At 39.7% G+C, this 22,174-nt stretch overlaps 1 protein-coding gene and 1 non-coding gene across 5 annotated transcripts in view; one reads left to right on the top strand and one right to left on the bottom strand.

Annotated features, from left to right (window-relative positions):
* Positions 1–1,421: 1,421 nt before the first annotated feature.
* TBC1D22B (TBC1 domain family member 22B) overlaps positions 1,422–22,174 on the bottom strand; it is a 137,366-nt gene continuing 116,613 nt past the window's right edge. For all 4 annotated transcript variants that reach the window (XM_001370075.4, XM_056818155.1, XM_007483814.3 and 1 more), the window contains one exon: positions 1,422–7,034. In XM_001370075.4, coding sequence (XP_001370112.3) covers positions 6,906–7,034 — 129 coding nt within the window. In that variant the 3' untranslated portion in view covers positions 1,422–6,905. The remainder of the gene's footprint in view (positions 7,035–22,174) is intronic.
* Positions 17,244–17,349, top strand: LOC130457736 (U6 spliceosomal RNA). The gene has a single exon (XR_008917015.1). It is a non-coding gene; the product is annotated as a U6 spliceosomal RNA (small nuclear RNA).

The following is a 22,174-nucleotide window of genomic DNA, read 5'->3' as shown; positions in this document are numbered from 1 at the left end:
TTTTGTACTTATTTTAAAATAAAATATTATTGACATCTTGGGGTTTTTTTCCCCCTTATCAAATTTTCTCCTAGTATTCTTTCCTTTTTCCCTCCCAGGGAGGAAGTCCATATGGTAAACATAAAAGAGACAAAACCCATTGAAGGTAATCATTGAAAAAAATCAAAGTCTGAAAATATGTTCAAGGAACCACATCCATGGACTTCTCACCTCTACAGGAGTATTGGGTGGGGACTGAGGGTATCTTTTCTTATTTTGTTTTTGGAGTCATGTTTATTTATTTATTTACATCATTGTATTGACTGTATATATCATGTACTTGATTGTGCTTTGTGTATATATATTCACAACCATATGTTATCCCTTTAATGGATTCAGAGAGGCAAAAAGCAGTAAGTTCCAGGCAAGTCAGACCACTGCCATCACCTTGACCATCATCTCCTCTCAGATTCTGATGGAGACCACAGGACTTGACTCAAAGAGCCAAGTTTAGGAAAAGAGACGCCACCCAAACCACCAGACCTGCTTCATGACCCAAGCTATCATTGAGGGGAGAATTATTGTGAAAAAGGGATCCCACCTTCCTCAATACCACCAGCTGACCACCAGCTACCAATAGCTAAATATGCTCAGGAGCTGTGTCAGCATTACCCAGACCACAAAGCCTGCCTCCAGCCTAACACTCACCACCATCATCTGGGTAAGGAGCTCATGGGGAGGCCAACCACTTCCACCCACTACCAACTACTTCCATACACACGGTAAGTAAGGTAGCTAAAGCAATGTGGCTTCCTGAGAGCGATGAGTAGCATGTATCCAATAAGTCAAACCATCATCACCACCTCCATTGAGTCCAGAGAAGACAGCCCAGCACCCTGAACTCAGGAGCCTTGTTAATAGCAACATCTCCATCCCAGGTGATGGCCATCAGCCATCAGGTCAAGAAATGACCCCTGAGGAGATGCAGCTAATAAAGACCAAGAAAACAAAGTTCTTGTCATCAAAGTCCTTGTCATTAACAAATGGTTCAACATTGGAAACTGGCATAGTTTCATTGGTGGAAATGACATTAAAGAAGAGACATTACCAGTCTGCTTTGCTGCTGTACCCCAAGAACTATGAAATCTTTGCCATCAGAATTAGTAGCTGAAATATTCCACATTCTATTTCTTCCATTAGAATGGAAGCTCCTTGAGAGCAAGGACTGTCTTAATTTTCTTTACTTTGCACATAATAAGTTACTAAGAAATGATTTATCCATCCATCCATCCATCCATCCATCCATCCATCCATCCATCCAACCATCCATCCATCCATCCAACCATCCATCCATCCATCCATCCATCCATCCATCCATCCATCCATCCATTCATATTGTATCTCAATAAGATGTTGGTTCCTTGAGGGTGGGGACTATTTCATTTACTTAAAACAAATTTTTATTGATGTTTTGGCTTTTTTACATTACCAGGATTTCCTACAACAAATTGTAAACTCAAAGACAAAAAAGATGAAGGAAAAAAATCAGCACAATTGACCAATGATCAAAGAAGTCAGAAAATATGTGCAGCGAACACTGGTAGATTTCCCATCTCTGCAAAGGTGTAGGATGGGGGAGCCTTTTCACATCTCTTCTTTCAAACCATATTTGTTCTTCATGATTGTCATTTTTGTTTTTGTATTCGGAGTGTTTAGCACAGGGCTGTGAACATAGTAAAGTTGATTAATATTTATTGAGACTTTATTGAAATTTAATCGAAATTTAATCAGTTGTTGGATGACATTAGCCCCAGACGTTGTTTTGATCTTACTGGTCCATAAACCATTCACTCATCTAAACAAGGCTTCCTCCTCTCAGAAGACCCCACCATGGCCTACCTGGTATCCAGGAAAGTCATAGAGATCAAAATACTTTTGTCTTGGGCAACAGAAGAAAACCAGTCATAAGAAACCGGAAAGAATCAGGTCTCTGTCAAACTTTCAATTCCTAAAAGTCTCTAGTCATGGACCAAGGTGAGTGGAGGGCAATGGATAGTGCCCTGGACTTAAGTTCAGAAGGACCTGGGTTCCAATTCTACCTCAGCACATATTAGTTGTGTGACTCTGAGGCAAATCAATGACCTCTCTGAACCCATTTCCCTACCTGAAAAAATGGGGCTAACACTGTCTACTTCACAGGGTTGTTGTGAGGCCCAAATGAGATAATAAATAGATCTCAAATGAGACATAATAAAGTGCTTTGCAAATCTTAAAGTGCTATATATAAGGGGGAATTGTTATTATCTGGAGTTGGTGATGATAGCTTCTAGAGAAAAGGGGAACATGGAGGAAGCTCTCTCTGCAGATGAGTGAAAGGATGAAGGAGAAGCTGATGGAAGTATAACTGTAGAGACTCAACAGGCAAACTGGAAAAAATGCAAGTCAAAAGATAGTCACTTTTCATTTGGAATGCATACCCTGCTATCATCAATACAGACAAAAAACAGCCAAATGTTAGGTCAGTGAGGTGTTTCAATGGATAGAATACTGGGCTTGGAATCAGGAAGAGCTGAGTTCAAATCCAGCCTGAGACCCATAATAGCTCTATGACCCTGGGTAAGTCACCGAACCTTGGTCTCAGTTTCTTCATTTGTAAAATGGGGATAATAATAGCACCTACTTCCCAGGGTGGTTGTGAGAATCAGATGAGATAATAACTGCAAAGTATTTAGCACAGTGCCTGGCACCTGGTAAGCACAACAGTAAATGTGAGCTGTTATGGTGATACCAGAAAAGTCATCTCTATGAAAACCTTTCTGCACAAAAACACATCAATGAATGAGGAAAAATTACAGTGAGTTCATTATTCTCTTCACTGGTATTGCAAAGAATAATCATTTAAATACAAATGCAAAAGAGGAAAACACTGTAGGTGATACCAATATACTTCAAAGATCTACAGTTTCATTGGGGTGGGTCCTCCCTCCACTCATGCAGATAGCAACCTGTTTGTGATTTGTATGTTTTAAAGCTGATCTGGCCAAAAATACATGACCCTGTGGTTAATCTGAAGAGCCTCCAAATAAGCTAGGCTGGTTTTCATCAGACAACAGTCCTATATAGTCCCTAGTCTGTTTCCAGGCCAGGCCTGGAAGCTTTGATAGCATCTACCACATTTTATATTCTCCTAGAATATCCATGGTACATTGGAGAAATTCCTAGCATGCCCATACAGTTGTTCTAAAGTTCCACATCAAATTTCCCCATATTGCATATGGGAAAGCCCTACTTTCAACTGTAATGTGGTTCTATTGCAAATTCCCAAACGAGAAGGAAATATTCCCAGAAGGACTTATTAGAGGATCCATAATGATCTGTAATTGTGGATGGAATGCACTTAACAACTTTGTGAATATTTCATGAGGTTGTTAGGGAAAATAATCTGATGAGTCTTCTGGCTAAACTCTGTGAAGGATGTTACTTTCCTTTTGATTTCTCAACCTACTCGTTATTCTTCCTTTCTTACTCAATTGAAATTGAGCTCTTAATTGCCAAATCTGATCCTCTGCCCCTCTTCTGTTTTCATTCTTTTCTTCATCTTTCTGCATTTGGCACTGCAGATTGCCTGCTTCTCCTAGATAGTGACTTCCTCTTGGGAGAATGGACACTATGATCTTCTCCTACCTGTCTGAAATCTCCTCCTCAGTCACTTTTGCAGGGTCCTCATCCATGTCATGCCTCCTATCAGTAGAATGGAAGGCTCTGTCCTGAACCTTGTCTTCTCTCCATATGCAATCATCTGGTGCCTTCATCAGTTTTCATGGCTTTAATGAGCATCTCTAGGGGCAGCTGGGTGATGAGGTGAATAAAACACTGAGCTGGGAGTCAGAAATGTTTTCCTGAGTTCAAACCTAGCTTCAGACACTTACTGGCTGTGTGGTTCTGAACAAGCCACTTAACCCTGTTTGTCTCAATTCCTCATCTGTAAAATGAGCTGGAAAAGGAAACTGCAAACTATTCTAATATTTTTGCCAAGAATGGCCCAAATTGAGCCTTAAAGAGGAGGACAAGCCTGACCGACACTTATCTTTTTATACAGATGATTCCCCAGGACATCTACTTTAATCTCTCCTGATATGGAAGTTTTTGTCCCACATCATGAACTGACTAAGGGACATTTATACTGGATATTCCTGTAAACATTTCAAATTCATTAGCTCCAAAACCAAACTTATTACCTTTTTTGTGGAGGGCATTACCATCCTTAACCCAGGTTCTCAGACTTGACATTATCTTTGACCCTTCACTTTCTCCCATCCCACATACTGATCAGCTGCTAAATCTTATCATTTTTATCTCTACAACATCTCTCACATCTGTCCCCCTTTCTACTCATGAAACCACCATCCTTTTTGGGGGGGGTTTCAGGAGACAGGGAGATGACTTCAAATCCTGCTTCAGACACATAATACATATGCAATCTTACCTATAAAACAAAGGGGTTGGGTTTAGGGATCACTAAGGTCCCTTCTAGCTCTTGTTGGTCTACATGCCTCAAATCCCTACCTTGTTCTATATCATTTTCCACACAGCTGATAGTGATGAAGTTCTAAATCTATTGTTTCTTTAATTAAACGTCAGTGGCCTCCTATCAGTTTTGAGCTCAAATGTTAATTCATCTTTACCTTCCCTTTGAAAGTGTCTCTTGTGTAAACTTTGTAAGGTACAGTTATTCGTATAATAACACATATGCAACTAATAAGTGGCTAAATAGAGCTCTATCAAGGAATGGGTAGCAACATTTTTTGCTGACTTAGAGAATTAGCAAAAAATTGTGAAGAACTCTTGACCAGGTCAGTAAGATTACGTGAACATGTTTAAAGCCCCAAGGTGCCTGCTGAATCTCCTGATTCCCCTTATGACCCCAAATAGACCTCTATCTCTTATTTTACTATTATTCACATTGTTAAAACCCAAGAACTGGAGACAAGTCCTGAAGTCCCCAGTTTCCATGATCTCAGGGGATGAAAAGTCAGCAAATGGATGAGGAAATTCACTATTTATTTACAATGCTTTCACTTTATCCACAATTTCCCATACAAACATAAAAACTAAAAAAATAAAACCATCACTTGGGAACACAAGTGTCTTTCTTTAATTAGTCCAGCTGAGGAAGGATCACAAGCTCCCTCCCTTTGGGTAGGGACCACCTGAGGTGCCCAAGCTATGGGAAGGGGGAAGAGAGGGCTATGAAGGATGCCTGAGAAACAGCTCCAGATGAGGAAGACAACATGGTACCAGAGTGGTTGGAGTTTATTGGCAATGAAGATTGTGGGAGTCATCTTTTGGGGACACTGCTTGGTTTTTAGAAGGACTATTATTCTCTTCACCACCCCAAAACCCCACAGTGTACCATTTTGAGATGAGGCTGAAATGGGGTGGGAGCCATGTGAACCCACAGCTCTTTTTGAGAGAAAGAGCCAGAAAACCCAGGGCACACACCACATCTCCCTCTCCCCTTGGCACTGACCAGTCACAGTTTCCATTTGGAATAAAATGCAGAATTAGGATTAAAAATGAAAAAAAAAATCCCTCCAGATACATAGGGAAAGGAAGGGGCTATAAATATAAAACCCATGGATCTGGCTTCCTCTTCTGTTTATGACACTGTCAGTGGAGGGCACTAAAGTTCAAGGGGTTCAATTAATGGGAGAGGAGCATGAGGAGCAGGGCCAAAACTATAGGGAGGATATGATCAAAGAAACAAATACATGTCCAGGGACTGCTGTGAGAGGAAGTACAACCTACTCCCCTGTAATCACTCTGGCTCTGAACAGCCCTTCCTCAAAAGCCATTCCCACAAGTGGGCCTACAAAACCAAACCTGGAATTCAACATTTTGCTTGGAAAGGAGCCTTTTATCCTCAAATGTGCTAGCGTGCAGGCAAAAATCTCTATCTCCCAAGTCTGGCAGATAGAATACTGACTGCAATGGACCAAGATTGGCTTCAAACACGGGTGCACATTATAAATATAAAATCATATCTGCTACAAAGAGGACATATATTGTACATCTTTACCCATATACATACAAACACAATATACGCACAATGACTAGGAGTGTCGTGATGGAGAAAGGGTCCGAGGAGGCAAAAAGTCCCTTTCCACCCCCACCTTCCCCTTTTAAAGGGCTGCTTGTATACTGGTTCACTTGGGTCATTCACAGCTGGTTATGGTGGGTGGGGCTAGTCTAGACACAAATGGACACCTTGCCCTGAGGGTATGCACACATGCCAATACAGACATGCACGCAAACGCAGACACACACACACACACACACACACACACACACGCACAGACACATGCACACATGTGGGTGAATAAAGGGAAAAACAAATGTTCCCAGCCTTAAATGTACTGTTTCCCAGATACTTGCAGGAACGCTCTATGCCTCAACACATCTCTCCTTTGATATGAATGGTCCTAGAATGCTGTCCAGCATTGGGCACAGGCTGGAGGGAGTGGAGTTGGGGAAAGAATGATGAAGATTGGGTGGCTGAACAACATAAGGCATTTGTACCTGTGGTCAGATCAAGCTGTGTCTGAAGAGCAACAGACTCAGCCAGAGGGTAACAAGAGACACCGGGCAATGTGGGGGCACAATCAGGAACAATCCTGCACTTTCCTTCCACCCTCTCCCAGAAGTAAGCCCATTACACAGCAGGGAATACTGATGCGAGTCTGGGAGACACACATCCAGGGCCGTGGAGCGGCCACACAGGCACACAACAAGTAGAGATCTAGGGTGATGGGAGCTTTGTACAGGAGTGGTTCCTGGCTTGGGGCCCAAGGGCTCAAACAATTGCCACAGTGATTAGATTGCCATCAGTGATGGGGGAAGTCCGGGTCTCCGCTTGGAGGCGGCACCTATCGCCGGTAGTGATTGGGGGCATCGGCAAACATGTATTTCAGTCTATATGCTTCTGCCAGGAGAAGGCCAATCTCTTCGTTGCCCCAGTGAATTGTAGGTAGGTTTTGCAACAGCATGAGGAGACCCTGAAATATAAGAAAGTGCTTATTACACAAGGATGCCAGACAACACAGCCAATTATCTATTAAAGACTAAAACACAAATTTGGGGAGCCCTCCTGTTCAGAACATCCCAAATGGCATGAAAGTTTCTCTTCCCACATTCTCCAAATCACATCTGCTACCTCCTTTAAATCATGGCACAAAGGAGCAGCTAGGTAGCTCAGTGGATAGAAAGCCAGGTCTGGAGACAGGACAAGTTGGGTTCAAATCTGGCCTAAGACTTCCCAGCTGTGTGACCCTGGGCAAGTCACTTAACTCTAGTAGCCTAGCCCTTACCACTCTTCTGCTTTGGAATGGATACTTAGTATTGATTCTAAGACAGAGCATAAGAGTTTAAAACAAACCATGGCCCAAAGTCCAATTTAATTCACTTAAATTCAATACTACATGCATGGCACTGTGCTGCTTGATGGGGATACAAAGAGAAAATTTAAACAATCCTTGCCTTCAGAGAGTACTTGGGGGTCAGTGGGAGAAGGAAATTAATGTTCTTTAATCAAAAAATCATTTAGTGATGGTTTATTAAGTGTCTGCTATGTTCCAGGTGCTGTGCTAATTGCTGGAGACACAAAGACAAATGTGAATCAGTCCCCATCCTGAGGAAGCTTACCATCTAGCTATTGAAGGAGGCAAACAGGCCCACATAGAGTGTGTGAATTAAATACCTAGGAGACCACCACATCCCAGAAGTCTTACAAAACAGGGGTCATTGAGTCATGTGTCCTAATTTGCCAGTGTGGCAGGTGAGATTCCTGGAAGTCAGGGGATGTAACACTCAGGGACTGAGGTGAAACCTGGCCAACTGGAGAATCTTGGCAGAGGGTTTGGACTGAGTTTGAAAAGCCACAGTGTGAAATGGGCTCTCTCTCTGCCATTTTTTGGGCATGTGAAAGGCATCTTTCGATGGCAAGCTGGCACTTATATATATAAGCCATTCCTGGCAAACATCGGCCATTCTGGCAGAGACCACACTGGGCTGGGAGCATGGGAACTTGGTCTTTTGGGCTCTGATCCCTTTCTGAACTCAAGCCCACTCCTTGGTTGGCCTTAATTTGTCTGGCTGTACCCTGTGGGTAGCTGGGCACCCTAGCCCCCATTTATGAAATGGGCCAGGGTTCATGTGGAATCTAGGAATCGATGAATCACATGACTTGGAGACATTGGGAAGTTAGGCTGGCATAATTTTCTTCTATTTCTTTCTCTTTACTAATATAATAGTTATAAATTTAGTGTAAATTCTCCAAGATTAATCTTTATTCATAACAATAGGTAGGTACAAAATTGATATAAGGTATATGTATTTTTTTTTTTGCTGCAGAGGGAGGGGAGGGGATCAGAAATCTTCCTCATATAGGAGGGACATGAACTGAGCTTTGAAGGAAACTAGAGATTCTAAAAGGTGAAAGCAAAGAAGGAGGGAGGTTACCAGAGTAAGGGACAAGGAGTGCAGAGGGGTAGGGATGGGACATGGAATGTCCTTTGTGAGGCAGAGAGGCTAGTTTGACTGAACCACAGAATATGTGCAGAAGAAGAATGCGTCATGAAGTTGGGAAGGAACTCTGAATGCTAAGGAGAAGAGCTTATATATGATGGAGCTAAAAGGGAGCCATTGGAATTTAGGAAGGAGTGACACTATCAGAGGAAGACTTTGGGAAGATTCCTTTGGCAGCGGTGTGGAAGGCAGAATTGAGAAGAGACAGGCTTGAGGCAGAGTGGTTTTTTAAAATAGAGATGAAAGGGAATGAAGGCCTGTGAGTAGAAAGAAGGAATGAATGTGCGAGAGGTGGAAAACTTGGAGGAATGAAAAGATAGTGTCCACACCTCCAGAAATAGGGAAATTCAGAAGTGGTATGGGCTTGGGGGAAAATATAATGAGTTGTTTGGGGCTAGATGAATTCGAGAGGCATCTAGTCCAACAGGCAGTTATTGAATTTGGTAAATATTACCAATTCATGGGATGTCTATCAACATGATACTTACTCTCTAGAGATCCATCTCCTTCTACCCAAACCAGTGTCTTCTTGGAATTGTTGTAATTATCCTTTCTCTGACATTTAAGCCATCCTACCAATTCAACTTTATTTCCCACAAATCCTTCACATATACTGTCAGTTAACAAAACCATTTGGGAAGCATGTACAATAAGGCTTTGGGGATACAAAGAAAGGGAAAAGTTCTGCTCTCAAGGAGGTCATATATTCCTGAGCTCCTGTGGGAGATGACATGCAAACAACTATGTACGAACAGGGTAGAAACATAAATGAATGAGAAATGAGAGAAAATAAAAAATGGGAGGCATTAACATTAAGGAAAATCAATGGAGGTTTCTTGCAGATGGTGAATTTTTTGTTGCCACTTGAAGAAAGCCAAGAGACAGAGATGAGGAAGGAGTGAAGACAAGGCCTGGGGAACACCAATGAAATGCACAATTTGGAGATGGACTGTGGGGGAAATTACAGCATAATGTTATTAGACTAGAAAGGTAGGAGGGGTCAAGTTATTAAGGGCTGTAAAGATTTTATATTTGATCCTAAGGGTAATAGGAAGCCACTGAAATTTATTGAGCAGATGAGTAACATGGTCAGACATGAACTTTAGGAAGATCAATTTGACAGCTGAATGAAGGATGTACTGAAGTCAGGAAAGACTTGAGGCAGGCTGACCCACCAGTAGGCTGATGCAATAATCCAAATGTGAGGAGAGAAAGGCTAGAGCAGTTGCAGTTCCAGAGAAGAGAAGGGGATATATTCAAGAGATGTTGTGAAGGCTAAATCAATAGAACTTGGCTCCTCCTGGGTCTGTATCTATTCCTGCTTCTATACTTTTACTAAGGCCATTTCTTTGGCTCCCATCTTTCCAAGTCCTACAATCCTTCAAATACCAGTTCAGATCCTAACTCCTCTCTGGAAAGTTCATGTATTCATGTGATAGAGGGGAGGGGTATGGGAGGAAGAAGAGATGTTATATTATTAACTTTACTTACATTGCTATTTAATTAAAATTCCTTTGTTACAAAACTGTTCCCTGGCAGACTGGTAAAAAAGTAAAATGCAAAATTATACCTAGCTATCCATTATGCAGACCAGAAACCATGCCCTGGAGGATTTCATCTCTTCACCTCAAGTACTTCCATCGGTGAGGCCCCAAAGCCTTCCATGCAGTCTATCAGGCTGGTTGTGACAAGTCCCCTCCCCCCTCCTCCTCTACAATATTTCAAAGACCAGCTCAGATCCCAATTCCTCTCTGGACAGTTTCCAGTTCTAGTTGCCAGTTCTGGAACCATTATCAGAATCTATTACCCTATGGCTTGAGTGACCCTTTCTGTTAATGCTCAAACCAAAATATCATTCCCAGGCCACCATTCTATATGTGTTTTCTCCACTAGAGTATAAACTTTCTGAGGAAAAAGATTATCTTCATTTCTGTTTTTTTTGTATCCCTAGAGTTTATCATCATTCTTGACACAAAGTGAATACTTAATAGATGCTTTTAAAATTATCTATTCATTCCTGGGTGCTCAGGAATTATAGTATAGAGAGAATTCAGACCCCAAAAATATTTAGAACCTGGGGTAGTTAAGGGGTGTGGCTAAAAAGGATTAAAAGACTGTTTGGTGACTGGCTAGAGAGCCAGGCCCAGAAAAGGGAGGTTCTGGGTTCAAATGTGACCTCAGACACTAGCTGTGTTACCCTGGGTAAATCACTTAACCTTGACCACCTAGCCCTTGCCACTCTTCTGTCTTAGAATTGATAGATACTAAGAAAGAAGGTATGGGTTATTAAAAAAAAAAAAGGTGTGAGAAGCATCCCTGCATTAGATTGTAAGCTCCTTGAAAGCATCTTCCCTAGGGCATATCATCAGCATGAACTCAGGTAATGCTTGAATGAAACACCCTTCCTACTTTCTGTCCTGTTTTTTCTACTTTTTTCTTTCCTTAATAATTGACATTTATATGGTGCTTTGAAGTTTACAAACTATTCTATATATGCCATTTCATTTTGATATTTACAACAACCTTGTGAAGTATGCTGTAAAAGTATTATTTACAACCAGGACACTAATTCATTGCTGGTAGAGTTGTGAATTAATCCAGCAATTCTGGAAAGCAATTTGGAATTATGCATAAAGGGCTTTAAAAGACTGTCTGCCCCTTGATCCAGCAATACCATTGCTAGGTTTGTACCCCAAAGAGATAATAAGGAAAAATACTTGGACAAAAATATTTATAGCCTCACTCTTTGTGGTGGCAAAAAATTGAAGGGTTGTCCCTTTTGGGGGGAATGGTTGAACTGTGGTATATGATGATGATGGAATACTATGGTGCTGTAAGGAATGATGATCTGGAGGATTTCTATGTGAACTGGGAGAATCTCCATGAACTAATGCAGAGTGAAATAATCAGAACCAGGAGAACTTTGTACACAGAAAGTAAAACATTGTGGAACAATTCAATGTAATGGACTTTGCTTCTAGTAAAGCAACAAGCCAGGACACTCCTAAAGTGTGAGGATATATAAAAAACAAGTCAGGTCCATTGAGGAAAGCATCCATGCTTGAGATTGCTGGCAAAATCCCAGTCTCTCACACAAAGGTCAAAGGTTCTCGGCCAAAGGTCATCATTAAACCCCGAGTCCCCCCTCACTCTGAAGAGCAAAGAAGTCTTTGTAATATCATGACTCAAAGTAGTAAACCTGCTGGTCTCTAAATATGCAGAATAGATTAGTTATCACTCTTTCTCAACTTGCTTACATCTGTAATAGCAACTATGATAACATTCTTGTGTGAGTCATTTTCATAAACATTATCCAATGGTAAAGTAACCTCCCCCCCAAGAATGTTGTAATGCTTAATATTCTACTCTCTATAAGTCTTTCTTTTTGTCATATGCCCTTGCTATCTCTTCATTTATCTGTAGGTCAGTCTACTCTCTCTCTCTCTCTCTCTCTCTCTCTCACTCTCCCTCCTTCTTTCTCTCTTCCCTCTCCCTCACTCTCTTCCCTCTCCCTCACTCTCTTCTCCCTCTCTCTCTCTCTCTCTCTCTCTCTCTCTCTCTCTCTCTCTCTCTCTCTCTCTCTCTCTCTCTCTCTCTCTCTCTCTCTCTGCCTCTCTCTCTCTCTCTCCCTCCCTCCCTCCCTCCCTCCCTCCTTCCTTCTTCAACAATGGAATCCTGGCACTCCTCTCATAATACCTCCAACACTGAAGGACTTATGGGAAAGAATGCTAACCACATTGAAAGAACTATGGAAGTAGAAATGCAAAAGAAGAACATATGACATCACTTATCACATGTATATATGGGTATGTGATTTGGGGCTTATGCTTTAAAAAATTGCTCTGTAGCAAAAATGAATAATATGGAAATAGGTATCAATTGACAACATTTGTACAACCCAGTGGAACTGCTTATTGGCTTAGGGAGGGAAGAGGGGAGGCAAAGAAAATGAATCATATAAACATGGAAAAATATTCTAAAAATGGAAATTTTTAAAATGGCAGCCAAGCTGGGCTATGTTCACGGTGGCCAGGTACCTGACTCTGGAGAAGGCCAGAGAAGTCACATGATCTGGGATCTAATTCTTACCCTGTCCCTCTAGACAGAAAGAACCTAGACAAGATAATCAGCACTTCAAACCTCAGTTTTCTCATTTTTTTTTTTAAAATAATGGAGAGTCCATAAACTATCCCTCCTTGGAGCAACCACAGGAATGATTAAGGGGATAGACATGAAAAGGCTTTGAAGAGGTAGTGTAGAGTATTGTAATTGCTATTCATTCCCAAATTTTCATAACTATTGGGTTTCTACTACATTATTTATTAGAATAGAAAAGATAACTGAAGTTTTTTTTTTTTTAAACCCTTACCTTCCATCTTGGAGTCAATGCTGTGTTTCAGCTCCAAGGCAGAGGAGTGGTAAGGGCTAGGCAATGGGGGTCAAGTGACTTGCCCAGGGTCACACAACTGGGAAGTGTCTGAGGCCAGATTTGAACCTAGGACTTCCCATCTCTAGGCCTAGCTCTCAATCCACTGAGCTACCCAGCTGCCCCCCCTTAAGTTTTAAAAAAGAACCAAGACATGAGGAAGATGGAAAAAAAAAAGTCTCTTCTGCACAATAAATGATTTCCATGGAAAGAACTCTCATTTCTATTTTTGTTCCAATCTGGGTAAGCTTTACACACAAAGGATCATCATTCAGAAGCTGATACAGTCACCTGTCTGCTGAGAAATCTCCAGGGGTTTCTTATTGCTTCTCATATAAACTCTAAATTCCTCAGGCTGATGTTTAAAGCCAGACACCAAAAAGGCTCCCATCTACCTTTCCAGAATTATGTCATTCCCTTTCATCCACTCTATGTTCTAGGCAAACTAGACTATTAGTTGTTTCTGGACTCAACTCTCTTTTCTTGCTTGATTGTTTTTTTTTTCTTATGGTTTTTAAAGTATGGATTTTACTGAAAAATTTACAAAATACACAAGTTTTTAAAGAACACACTTCAATTCTTGCCAGAGATATTGCAGTGGCTATTGGGTTTGAGGAGGCCAAGCTTTTCATTGGAGCTCACAACAAAACTGCATCAGTTACACTGAAGGTTAAAAAATGAAGAACACCACCAAGAACTGACAAAGTGTTGATGAAAAATAGTGTAATTAATCCTCAGAAAACAAAGACAAGGGGTTTTGCTAGAGATTTGACAGCTAGAGGGGTTATTGTTGATTCCTTTACAGGACAGCACAGACTTCTTGAAGAAGGAAGAATAGTGAGAAGACCAGTAAACAAACAGTGGTTAACAACTGCCATGAAGAGAAAAACACTTGTTATGAGTAAGACAATATAATTAATGGAGTACTGATGCCTAGAAAAAGGTATTTTTTAAATTGACAAATGCCACCTTTTTATGTAAGGCTATACTAACACCATTTTAAGTGTAGATGTTTGTAAGATTGGGAATCTTTAACAGACTATAAAATATCCACAATAAAAAAACAAAATTAGAGATTTTTTTTTTTAAATTTCCAGTAGGGCCAGAAGTCTTGTCCCCACTAAATATTGAGCTCTGCTAAACATACTGATATGTTAGGAATGGTTTCAGAATTACAGAAATCTCCAAATGAAGATGGAATACTTGGTGTTGGATAATGTTAACTTGACTTTGTATCATGCCACATTTCACAGTTGAGGAAATTTATCCAAGAGATTGAAATAATCATGCTTTAATGACTTGGGAACTTAATTGACTTAAAACCCATTAAAAAATCCATAGACTAAAACTAAGACTAGATTTGGAAAAATGAACTGCTCAAAGGCACACTTAATATCTGAATTGTGAAAGTGTGGTTTCAGGACATATGTCAAGTGGCAGGTAGTTGGTTCAGTGGATAAAGTACCAGGCCTAGAGACAGGAAGCCCTTGGTTCAAATCTGGTCTTACTTCCTAACTGTGTGATCCTAGGCAAATCACTTAACCCCCATTGCTTAGTCCTTACCACTCTTCTACCTGGGAACCAATAATGCTTCTAAGATGGAAGGTAAACATTAAAAAAAAAATAAAAAAGATTACGGATCAAAATTTTTGGAACTCAATCTGAAATCCTATAAAACAAATAACTAAAGCAAAAAAAAAAAGATACAAATTGAATGTTAATTTTTAAAGGTATAAAAAAATATCCATCTCCAGAGAAAGGAGTCATAATGCAGATGAAAGCATATGATTTTTCAATTGTTTATTTGGATTTATGTTTTCGGGTTTTGATTTTATAAGATAATGAACAATATGGAAATATGTTTTGCATGATAATACATGTATAACCCAGACAATTGCCTATCAGCAGTACCAGAAGGATGAAGAAAAGGAAAGGAGGGAGGGAGATAAGTTCAATAATATAATTTAAGAAACTTGTGGGAAAATTTGTTATTACATGTAATTGGTAAAAAAATATATAGACATATATACACACACATATGTACATACACAAATTTCCGATAATATTCACTTTTCATAACAAATGAAATTCATAGTACCATAAATCCTGAAAAAGCAAATACAATTCTTAAAACTAAAAAGATGCAACAATTGTAAAGTTTATCATATATCTATACATTATTTTACTTCATTTCCAATTAATTTGTACCCTACTATAGCATCATGTTTAGGCAAGAGGCTTTGTATATTTGTTGATTGATGTGTCAAGCAGTATATAGACTGTCAACTTTCTTTGATTTTCCTTGAACTTTCCCCTACTCTCTACCTTTTGGATATTTCCTTACCCAGTAGCTCTTTCATCTAAAAAGAAGACAGGGAAGGAAAACTGAAAAATCTCATCTTGCTTCTTACAAGCAACCCTATGTACAACCTAAGTGAGGCAGGTGAAGATATGGTGGAAAAAATATTAGAATTGGAGTCAGGAGATAAGGCTTTGAGTCCTGGCCTTGTTAGCTGTGTGATTGTGGGCAAATTACTTAACCTTTCTGAGGCTCATCTATAAAATGAAGATAATACTTGCACTACCTATCTCACATGGTTTTTGTGAAGAATACCCTAAATTGTGAATTATCTTTATCAATAACTCAAATGTGATACCTGTATTATTCTTCTGCCTCTTTTTCTTCTCATCCTATACAACTGAGAACAGGTATTTCTTTTGGCTACGAGTGTCTGTGAGGAGTTAGTGATCACCTATGTCAGATGTTATATCAGATGAATGTAAGCCAAAAGGAACATACACGAAAAAAAATTTACAGCAAAAAGACTTCCTGCTTTTCTAATACATATCAATAATTCTAACCCTGCATTTTATATTTATATCCCTCTATATCATTGCCTATAGTTGCTCCTCTCATGTTGTTCATCTTATAGATATAAGAATAGGGAGAAGGGATGACTCAGAGGAGGCAGGAGGAAATGAGATTCGGGTATGAGTAGAGGATATATGTGAAAATGCTTTAAAAAGAAGTTTAAAGTGCCAAACAAATACAAATTACTATCATTACTATCTATTCTCAAATTTTGACGAATGTATTCACTTTTATTATATTAGTACTGGAATAGGATAAAGAACCTAGAAGAACTGGGGAAAAAAAACACTTTTTTGTATATAATTTTTAAAGAGAGAACTCATTTCTTTTTCTGTTCCAATCCAGATAAGCTTTATAGCCAATCTCCTATTACTCAGAATCCTGTCTAATACTTTATAAGTTGGCAGGGAAAGCCAGAGAGAATAAAAACCAAACCCAACTTTGGCTGAGAGAAGAAGATAGTAAACATATCAGGATACTTTTACCTAAAAGCAGAGCAAGGATCCTATATTGCTGGTGTGGGTAAAAATGGAGACTTCCTATACATGTAGCCCAGCAATCACATCAAATGGTTCATGGGACAATTGGAAGGAGCTAAATGCATTTTATGAATTTGAGGAATGGCATGTAACTTTTGCAGAAAGATCTATATCTATAGATCTCCCATATACTGAAGGTCTATTCACATGGGGGGGAGGGGTAAGGTTGCAAAGATCTGTAGTGAGAATAAAATGAACACAACTGAGCTAGCAGGAATGGTCCCAGCCTATGGACTAAATTAAGAATTTGTTAGAGGGGGCAGCTGGGTAGCTCAGTGGATTGAGAGCCAGGCCTAGAGACAGGAGGTCTTAGGTTCAAATCTGGCCTCAGCCACTTCCTAGCTGTGTGACCCTGGGCAAGTCACTTGACCCTCACTGCCTAGCCCTTACCACTCTTCTGCCTTGGAGCCAATACACAGCATTGACTCCAAGATGGAAGGTAAGGGTTTAAAAAAAAAAAAAGAATTTGTTAGAGCCAGAGAAAGGAGAAAGGAGTAAAAAGGGGCAGGGAGGGTTAAAAAACAAGACAAAACTTTTTTTTTTTTTAATAAGGAGGCTGGGTCTTCCCTGGACAAGGACCCTCTCTAGGATTTCACTCCCTTGTTATGGGTTCCCTAGCTATAACATGACACAAGAGAAACAGACCCATCCACTTGGGTTTGAGAAGTTCTCCCTCAAGGGACAAGGAGGTTCTCTCCTTGAGACACATTTGTCTCCTTGTTTCTTTGGTGAGAGTTACCCTTTGCCATATCTCCTTCCTTCCTCATGCCCCCAGTTGTCTAAATTTAGGCTTTTTACCTTCACACATATGAATCAAAATGTAGATGTAACAAAATCTTACACTGTGCTCAATTTGTCGGGACATACACACTAAACTGGAATGATACTGTAAAGATTAGCATGGCCCTGCACAAAGATGACTGGAAAATTTATAGCAGTTCCCTATTTTAAGCACCAGGTCCTAATCATTAGGTCATACTTTAAAGTCTGATTCTTAACTGTGATGATAAAGCACGGTTACATTACTGAATCTGAGATCATTGATGATCACGGAGCAGGAAAAAATTGTTATAAAGCAGAATAAAGAAGTATGCTGTAATGAGCCCCAGTCTTGACATTCAATTTAAAGATCTGAAAAAATGGCAGAATAATCTACTTCCATCTTATCAGTTTGGGTTCAATGTGCTTCCAGCCTCAGCTTCATGGCAACCCAAATCATGAAAAATGATTCTTTCTCATGAAAGAAAGAAAGAAAAATACTAGGATTATTTTTTTTTTTAAGGGTATGAAACATGCACACTAGTAAAATGTTACAGTGGAAGAAAAAGGCTCTTTTGTGAATGTCTGTGGTCCTGAAACCCCTGTTACAAACTGCAACTGAGACTAAAGCAAGCAAGAGAGGAAAAGGCTTTCAATTCTGTGGAGAGGAAAGAACTAAACAAGATAAATAGGCAAATGAAGAAAAACTGGAGATAATTAGAGAAGTGTTGAGCTCCAGTAAGGAGTCCTGAACAAGGATGACATTTGAATTCACAAAGTGTTCCATATTTGTGAACTCATATCCAGTTACACTAGCCACCCGGCTGCTCTTTGAACAAGACACCCAATTTCTCAGCTCTGGACATTTTCTCTGGATGTCCACCGTGCCTGGAAGGCTTTCCGTCTCCATCTTCTTCTACAGACTTCCCTGACTTCCTTTAAATTCTGATTAAAATCACAGAAGTCTTTCCCAACTCTGCTTAATTCTAGTGCTTTCCTCTGTTAATGATTTCCTATTTATCCTGTATATAGCTTGCTTTGTATCTATATGTTGTCTTTCCACCAGATTGTAAGTTCTTTGAGAGTAGAACTCATTCTGTTTTCCCCAGTTCATTCCTTGGCAACATGGTAGTCACTAAATTTTACTTTACTGATTGATGGTTTAAGGGGGCTTTTCCAAAGAATAAACTGTGTTTGAATTAGATGGAAGAAACAAGGCAGCATCAAGACCCAAAGTAAGAAGAAATTGAAGTTTGGAGTAGCTTAGGCTATACAGAGTAAAAGGTAATTTGAATTTGTGTTTAATTATCCTCAGGAATTTAAGTTGAATATTAGAATGTTAACCAATAGTAACAGACTAAAATTCAACATACCAAGTTACCCCAAAAGTTCACAAAGACAAGCCTTTTTGAAATAATTTCCCTGTCCCATTATAACACTGATTTTAATTGTGCTGTGATCATTATTACATAGTAGTGGACACATAGATACTACTTGGCCCAAATCCTGTCCATGATTCAACAATCTACTATTTTCTTTCCTCAAAAATTCTAAATTAGCTAGTTTTGAAAGGAAGTTACTCCTTCTGGGTGGATGTGATTGTACCAATATGTGTGGATAACTAAATAAATAGGGTATACATGCTTTCCTCAAATTTTAGTTTGGAAATTTTAGCCACTGTCAGAGGAGTGGATTTTTATTATCAGAAACTAAGCTAGAGTAGAACCTAACATTCTTCTACAAGTTCTCTCTATTTCTAAAAATCTTCAGATTTCTGATAAAACTAAAACTTTACTTTTTGCACACATAGAGAATGTGGAGTGTGATCTTTCTCTTAGGACCTGAAAACTTAGTGCTCCTACCTTACAAGTCCCAGACTTTAGGACTTTAGTCTCTGGGATCTCCTTACTGTGGTCACTAGGTAATGTTCCTTTTGGCTCCTTACATTCCTTGTTTTAAGGTGCTGATCCTCCATGGTTACAAGACAAGAACGAACAAGACAGAAGTGGGAAGAGCAGTAGAATGAAGACCTTGCTTCATGGAGGAGGATCTTGCAAGTTCAAATTTTTTCCTTTCTTTTTTTTTTAAACCTTTCCCTTTTGTCTTAGAATAAATACTATGTATTGTTCCAAGGCAGAAGAGGAGTAAGGACTAAGCAATGGAGGTTAAATGACTTGTCCAGGGACATAGAGGTAGGAAGTGCCAGAGGCAAAATTTGAACTCAGGACCTCTTATCTCTAAGCTTTGGATCTCAATCCACTGAGCTACCTAGTTAACTCCACAAGTTTGAATAGCTTTGCTACTTACTACTAGGATAAGACACAAGTACCCTGGGCTTCAAGTCTTCATCTGTAAAATGGGAGTAAATTATCTATGTAACCTTCATCCTAGGAGTCCAAAGTAGAGTCTAAATAAATAAAAAAAAAAAAGCACTTTGATGCCAAGTGGCAAGCAAAATAAGCAAATGAGAAGTTTGAAGAAGAAAAATCAAGAGATCTAGTATTGGAACAGAAATGTCACAGAATACTATACTAATTCTAAACTTCACCTGGCTGTTTTTAAGGATTCTATTTTATGGGGAAGTTTTCTTGATGTCTCTTGTTTTTCCATCACTCCATCACAGTCTTTTAGCAATATGTCCCCACCCCCAACTTTCTACTGCAACATAAACAAGCCCAGAACAATCAACCAAATGGTCTCTTCAAACAGCACATGTCATATTTTGTGCCCTACCTCTTTCCACTCTTTGAAAAGAACCAAATATGTGTTATCATCTGTTCACTGGAACCAAAACAGCTTTATTACAGTTAATTAGAGGTCATGTGGCTGCCTTTCAGAATGGTTTTCAATTACTTAATGTAATCATTGCAAATATTATGTTCTGGTTCTAATTTCACTGTTTTCAGTTTATAAGGTCTTCCCCTCAAGCTTTTCTGAATTCTTCATGTTCACTATTTCTTTACTGTGTAATAACATCACATTATGTTCATAGAGTACAATATTTTTAGCCATTTCCCATCTGATGGGCACCCACCTAGATTCCAGTTTTTTGATACCACAAGGAGGCCTGATATTTTGGTATATAAGGGTAGTTCACAAGAGTATCCCAAGAGGGAAATTTCATTGTTTCATGAGATTCAGAGTTGGAATGGATCTCAGGGATTAGTTTAGTTTGGTGATGGTGAACCTTTTAGAGATAGAGTGCCCAAATTGCAACCCTCATGCTGCATGTGAGCCCCCTGCCTTACCCCAGTCAGGGGAGGGCAGAAGTGTTGCTATTGTGCTGCTGGGCAGAGGGGCAGGTGATGGGAGAAATGTTCTCAGGTGCATATGGAGAGGGGGAGGGGAGCAGTTCCCTCTGGCACCCGTGCCATAGATTCACCAACATAGGCTTAGTTCAACTTCCTCATTTCAAAGATGAAGAAAGTGAGGACCAGAGAAAGGACTGCCGTGCCCAAGGTCACACAATACATAATGTAATAGAGCTGTGATTCACATTTGGGTCTTCTGATTCCAAATTCCATAATATTTGGAACAATGCTCATTTACCATTCTTGTTCATCATCTATAAGGTGGCCACCTGACAGTTACATGGCTGAAAGCTGTTATTCTCCTTTGTAGACAGACCAGAGCAATATTGGGAAACCTGTGCATTTTTTAAAGAATCATCTATCATCACTACAGATGATCTGAAAAGCACTTCATCATAGCTGAAATGGGTCTGTGAGCTGGCTTCAAGAGAATAAAATTAGATGACATATTCTCAATATCAGGTTCCATGGGACAGCATACTTTTGGTAGGAGGCCATCCCAGAATATTCCTCATTTATTCCTAACACCAACCACATAACACTCACTGGCAGTGGGTATAAGCCTTCATCAGTAGGTTGCAGTCTTGGCAGCAGGTCTAGAATGGATTTATTGGAATCACTTGAAAGTCTGCATTCTTTTTTTTGTATCTTCTACTTGGGGTACTACAAGTACTCTTTCCCTTTCTATTCTGCTCCAGTTTCATGACACTGGCATTAGGGTTAGTCCCAACCAGTGAAATGGAAACATGTCTTGAAAACACTTGCTTTGTTAGTCAGTTACCTGACTGGTCCAGTGTCAGAACCCAGAGATACTTTCTGAGTTCTGCTTTGATTTCATAAATACTGTCAAACCTCTTCTCAATGGGATTGCTGGAATATTGCCATCATGGTTGCTTGGGCTCCCACTGCTTTCATCAGCTTTCATGTAGCCCAAAGAGCTTTTCTTTCTCTTGCTGAGAAATCTGGTCCTGACACTGACCACTGGGAAATAAGCATTCTTCCTTTTTTAATCTCTCTTTAGGCTGTGCTTCAGACCTTCTCACTCTGGAACATTCAAATTCCCCTGTGGCTTTCTCACTTTAGAACTTCCCTAACTCTCCCATGGATGAGTTCCTCCTGATGTCACTGTTATGGGGAGAGGCCTAGGCCATTCCATTCTCATTCCTGTCCTCATTGTGCTTCTGACTTTCTGGACTTCAACATGAAATCTAAGAAGGTGCTTCTCCTCTTCCCTCCTTTTTAACTTTCTTTGTGCTTAGTTTTTCCTCAATAGAATGTAAGCTCCTTGTGGGCAGGCACTGTCTTTTTTGCCCCCTTGTATCTGTTCCCAGTGCTCTGCACAGGGCCAGGCACATATTAGAACTTAATGAGTGTTTGTTAGCTTTTTTTTGCCTTATTATCCTTTGTATACAAGTTCAAATGTCACCACTGATTACATAGGATTTTTGCTTAAATTAACCCACCTAATAACAAGGACTCTCACATTTAGTTCTAAAAGTCAGTCAACAAGCATTTACTCAACACCTATTATATGTCAGGCATTGTGCTGGGGATACAGAAAAATTAAAAGACAGTCCTTGTTCTCAAGGAGCTTTTCTTGTGTATGCTTCATGGGTCGATGCTTTCATTGGAGTGGATGCTTTTTCATGATAGTCAATTCTTATTTTTTTTTAAGCCTTATTTTTTGTCCCAGTAACAACTCAAA

Source organism: Monodelphis domestica, chromosome 2, assembly GCF_027887165.1.
Source record: "Monodelphis domestica isolate mMonDom1 chromosome 2, mMonDom1.pri, whole genome shotgun sequence".
Taxonomy (NCBI): Eukaryota; Metazoa; Chordata; class Mammalia; order Didelphimorphia; family Didelphidae; genus Monodelphis; species Monodelphis domestica.
Note: the sequence above shows the minus strand (reverse complement) of the source record. Positions and strands in the feature narration are given on the sequence as shown.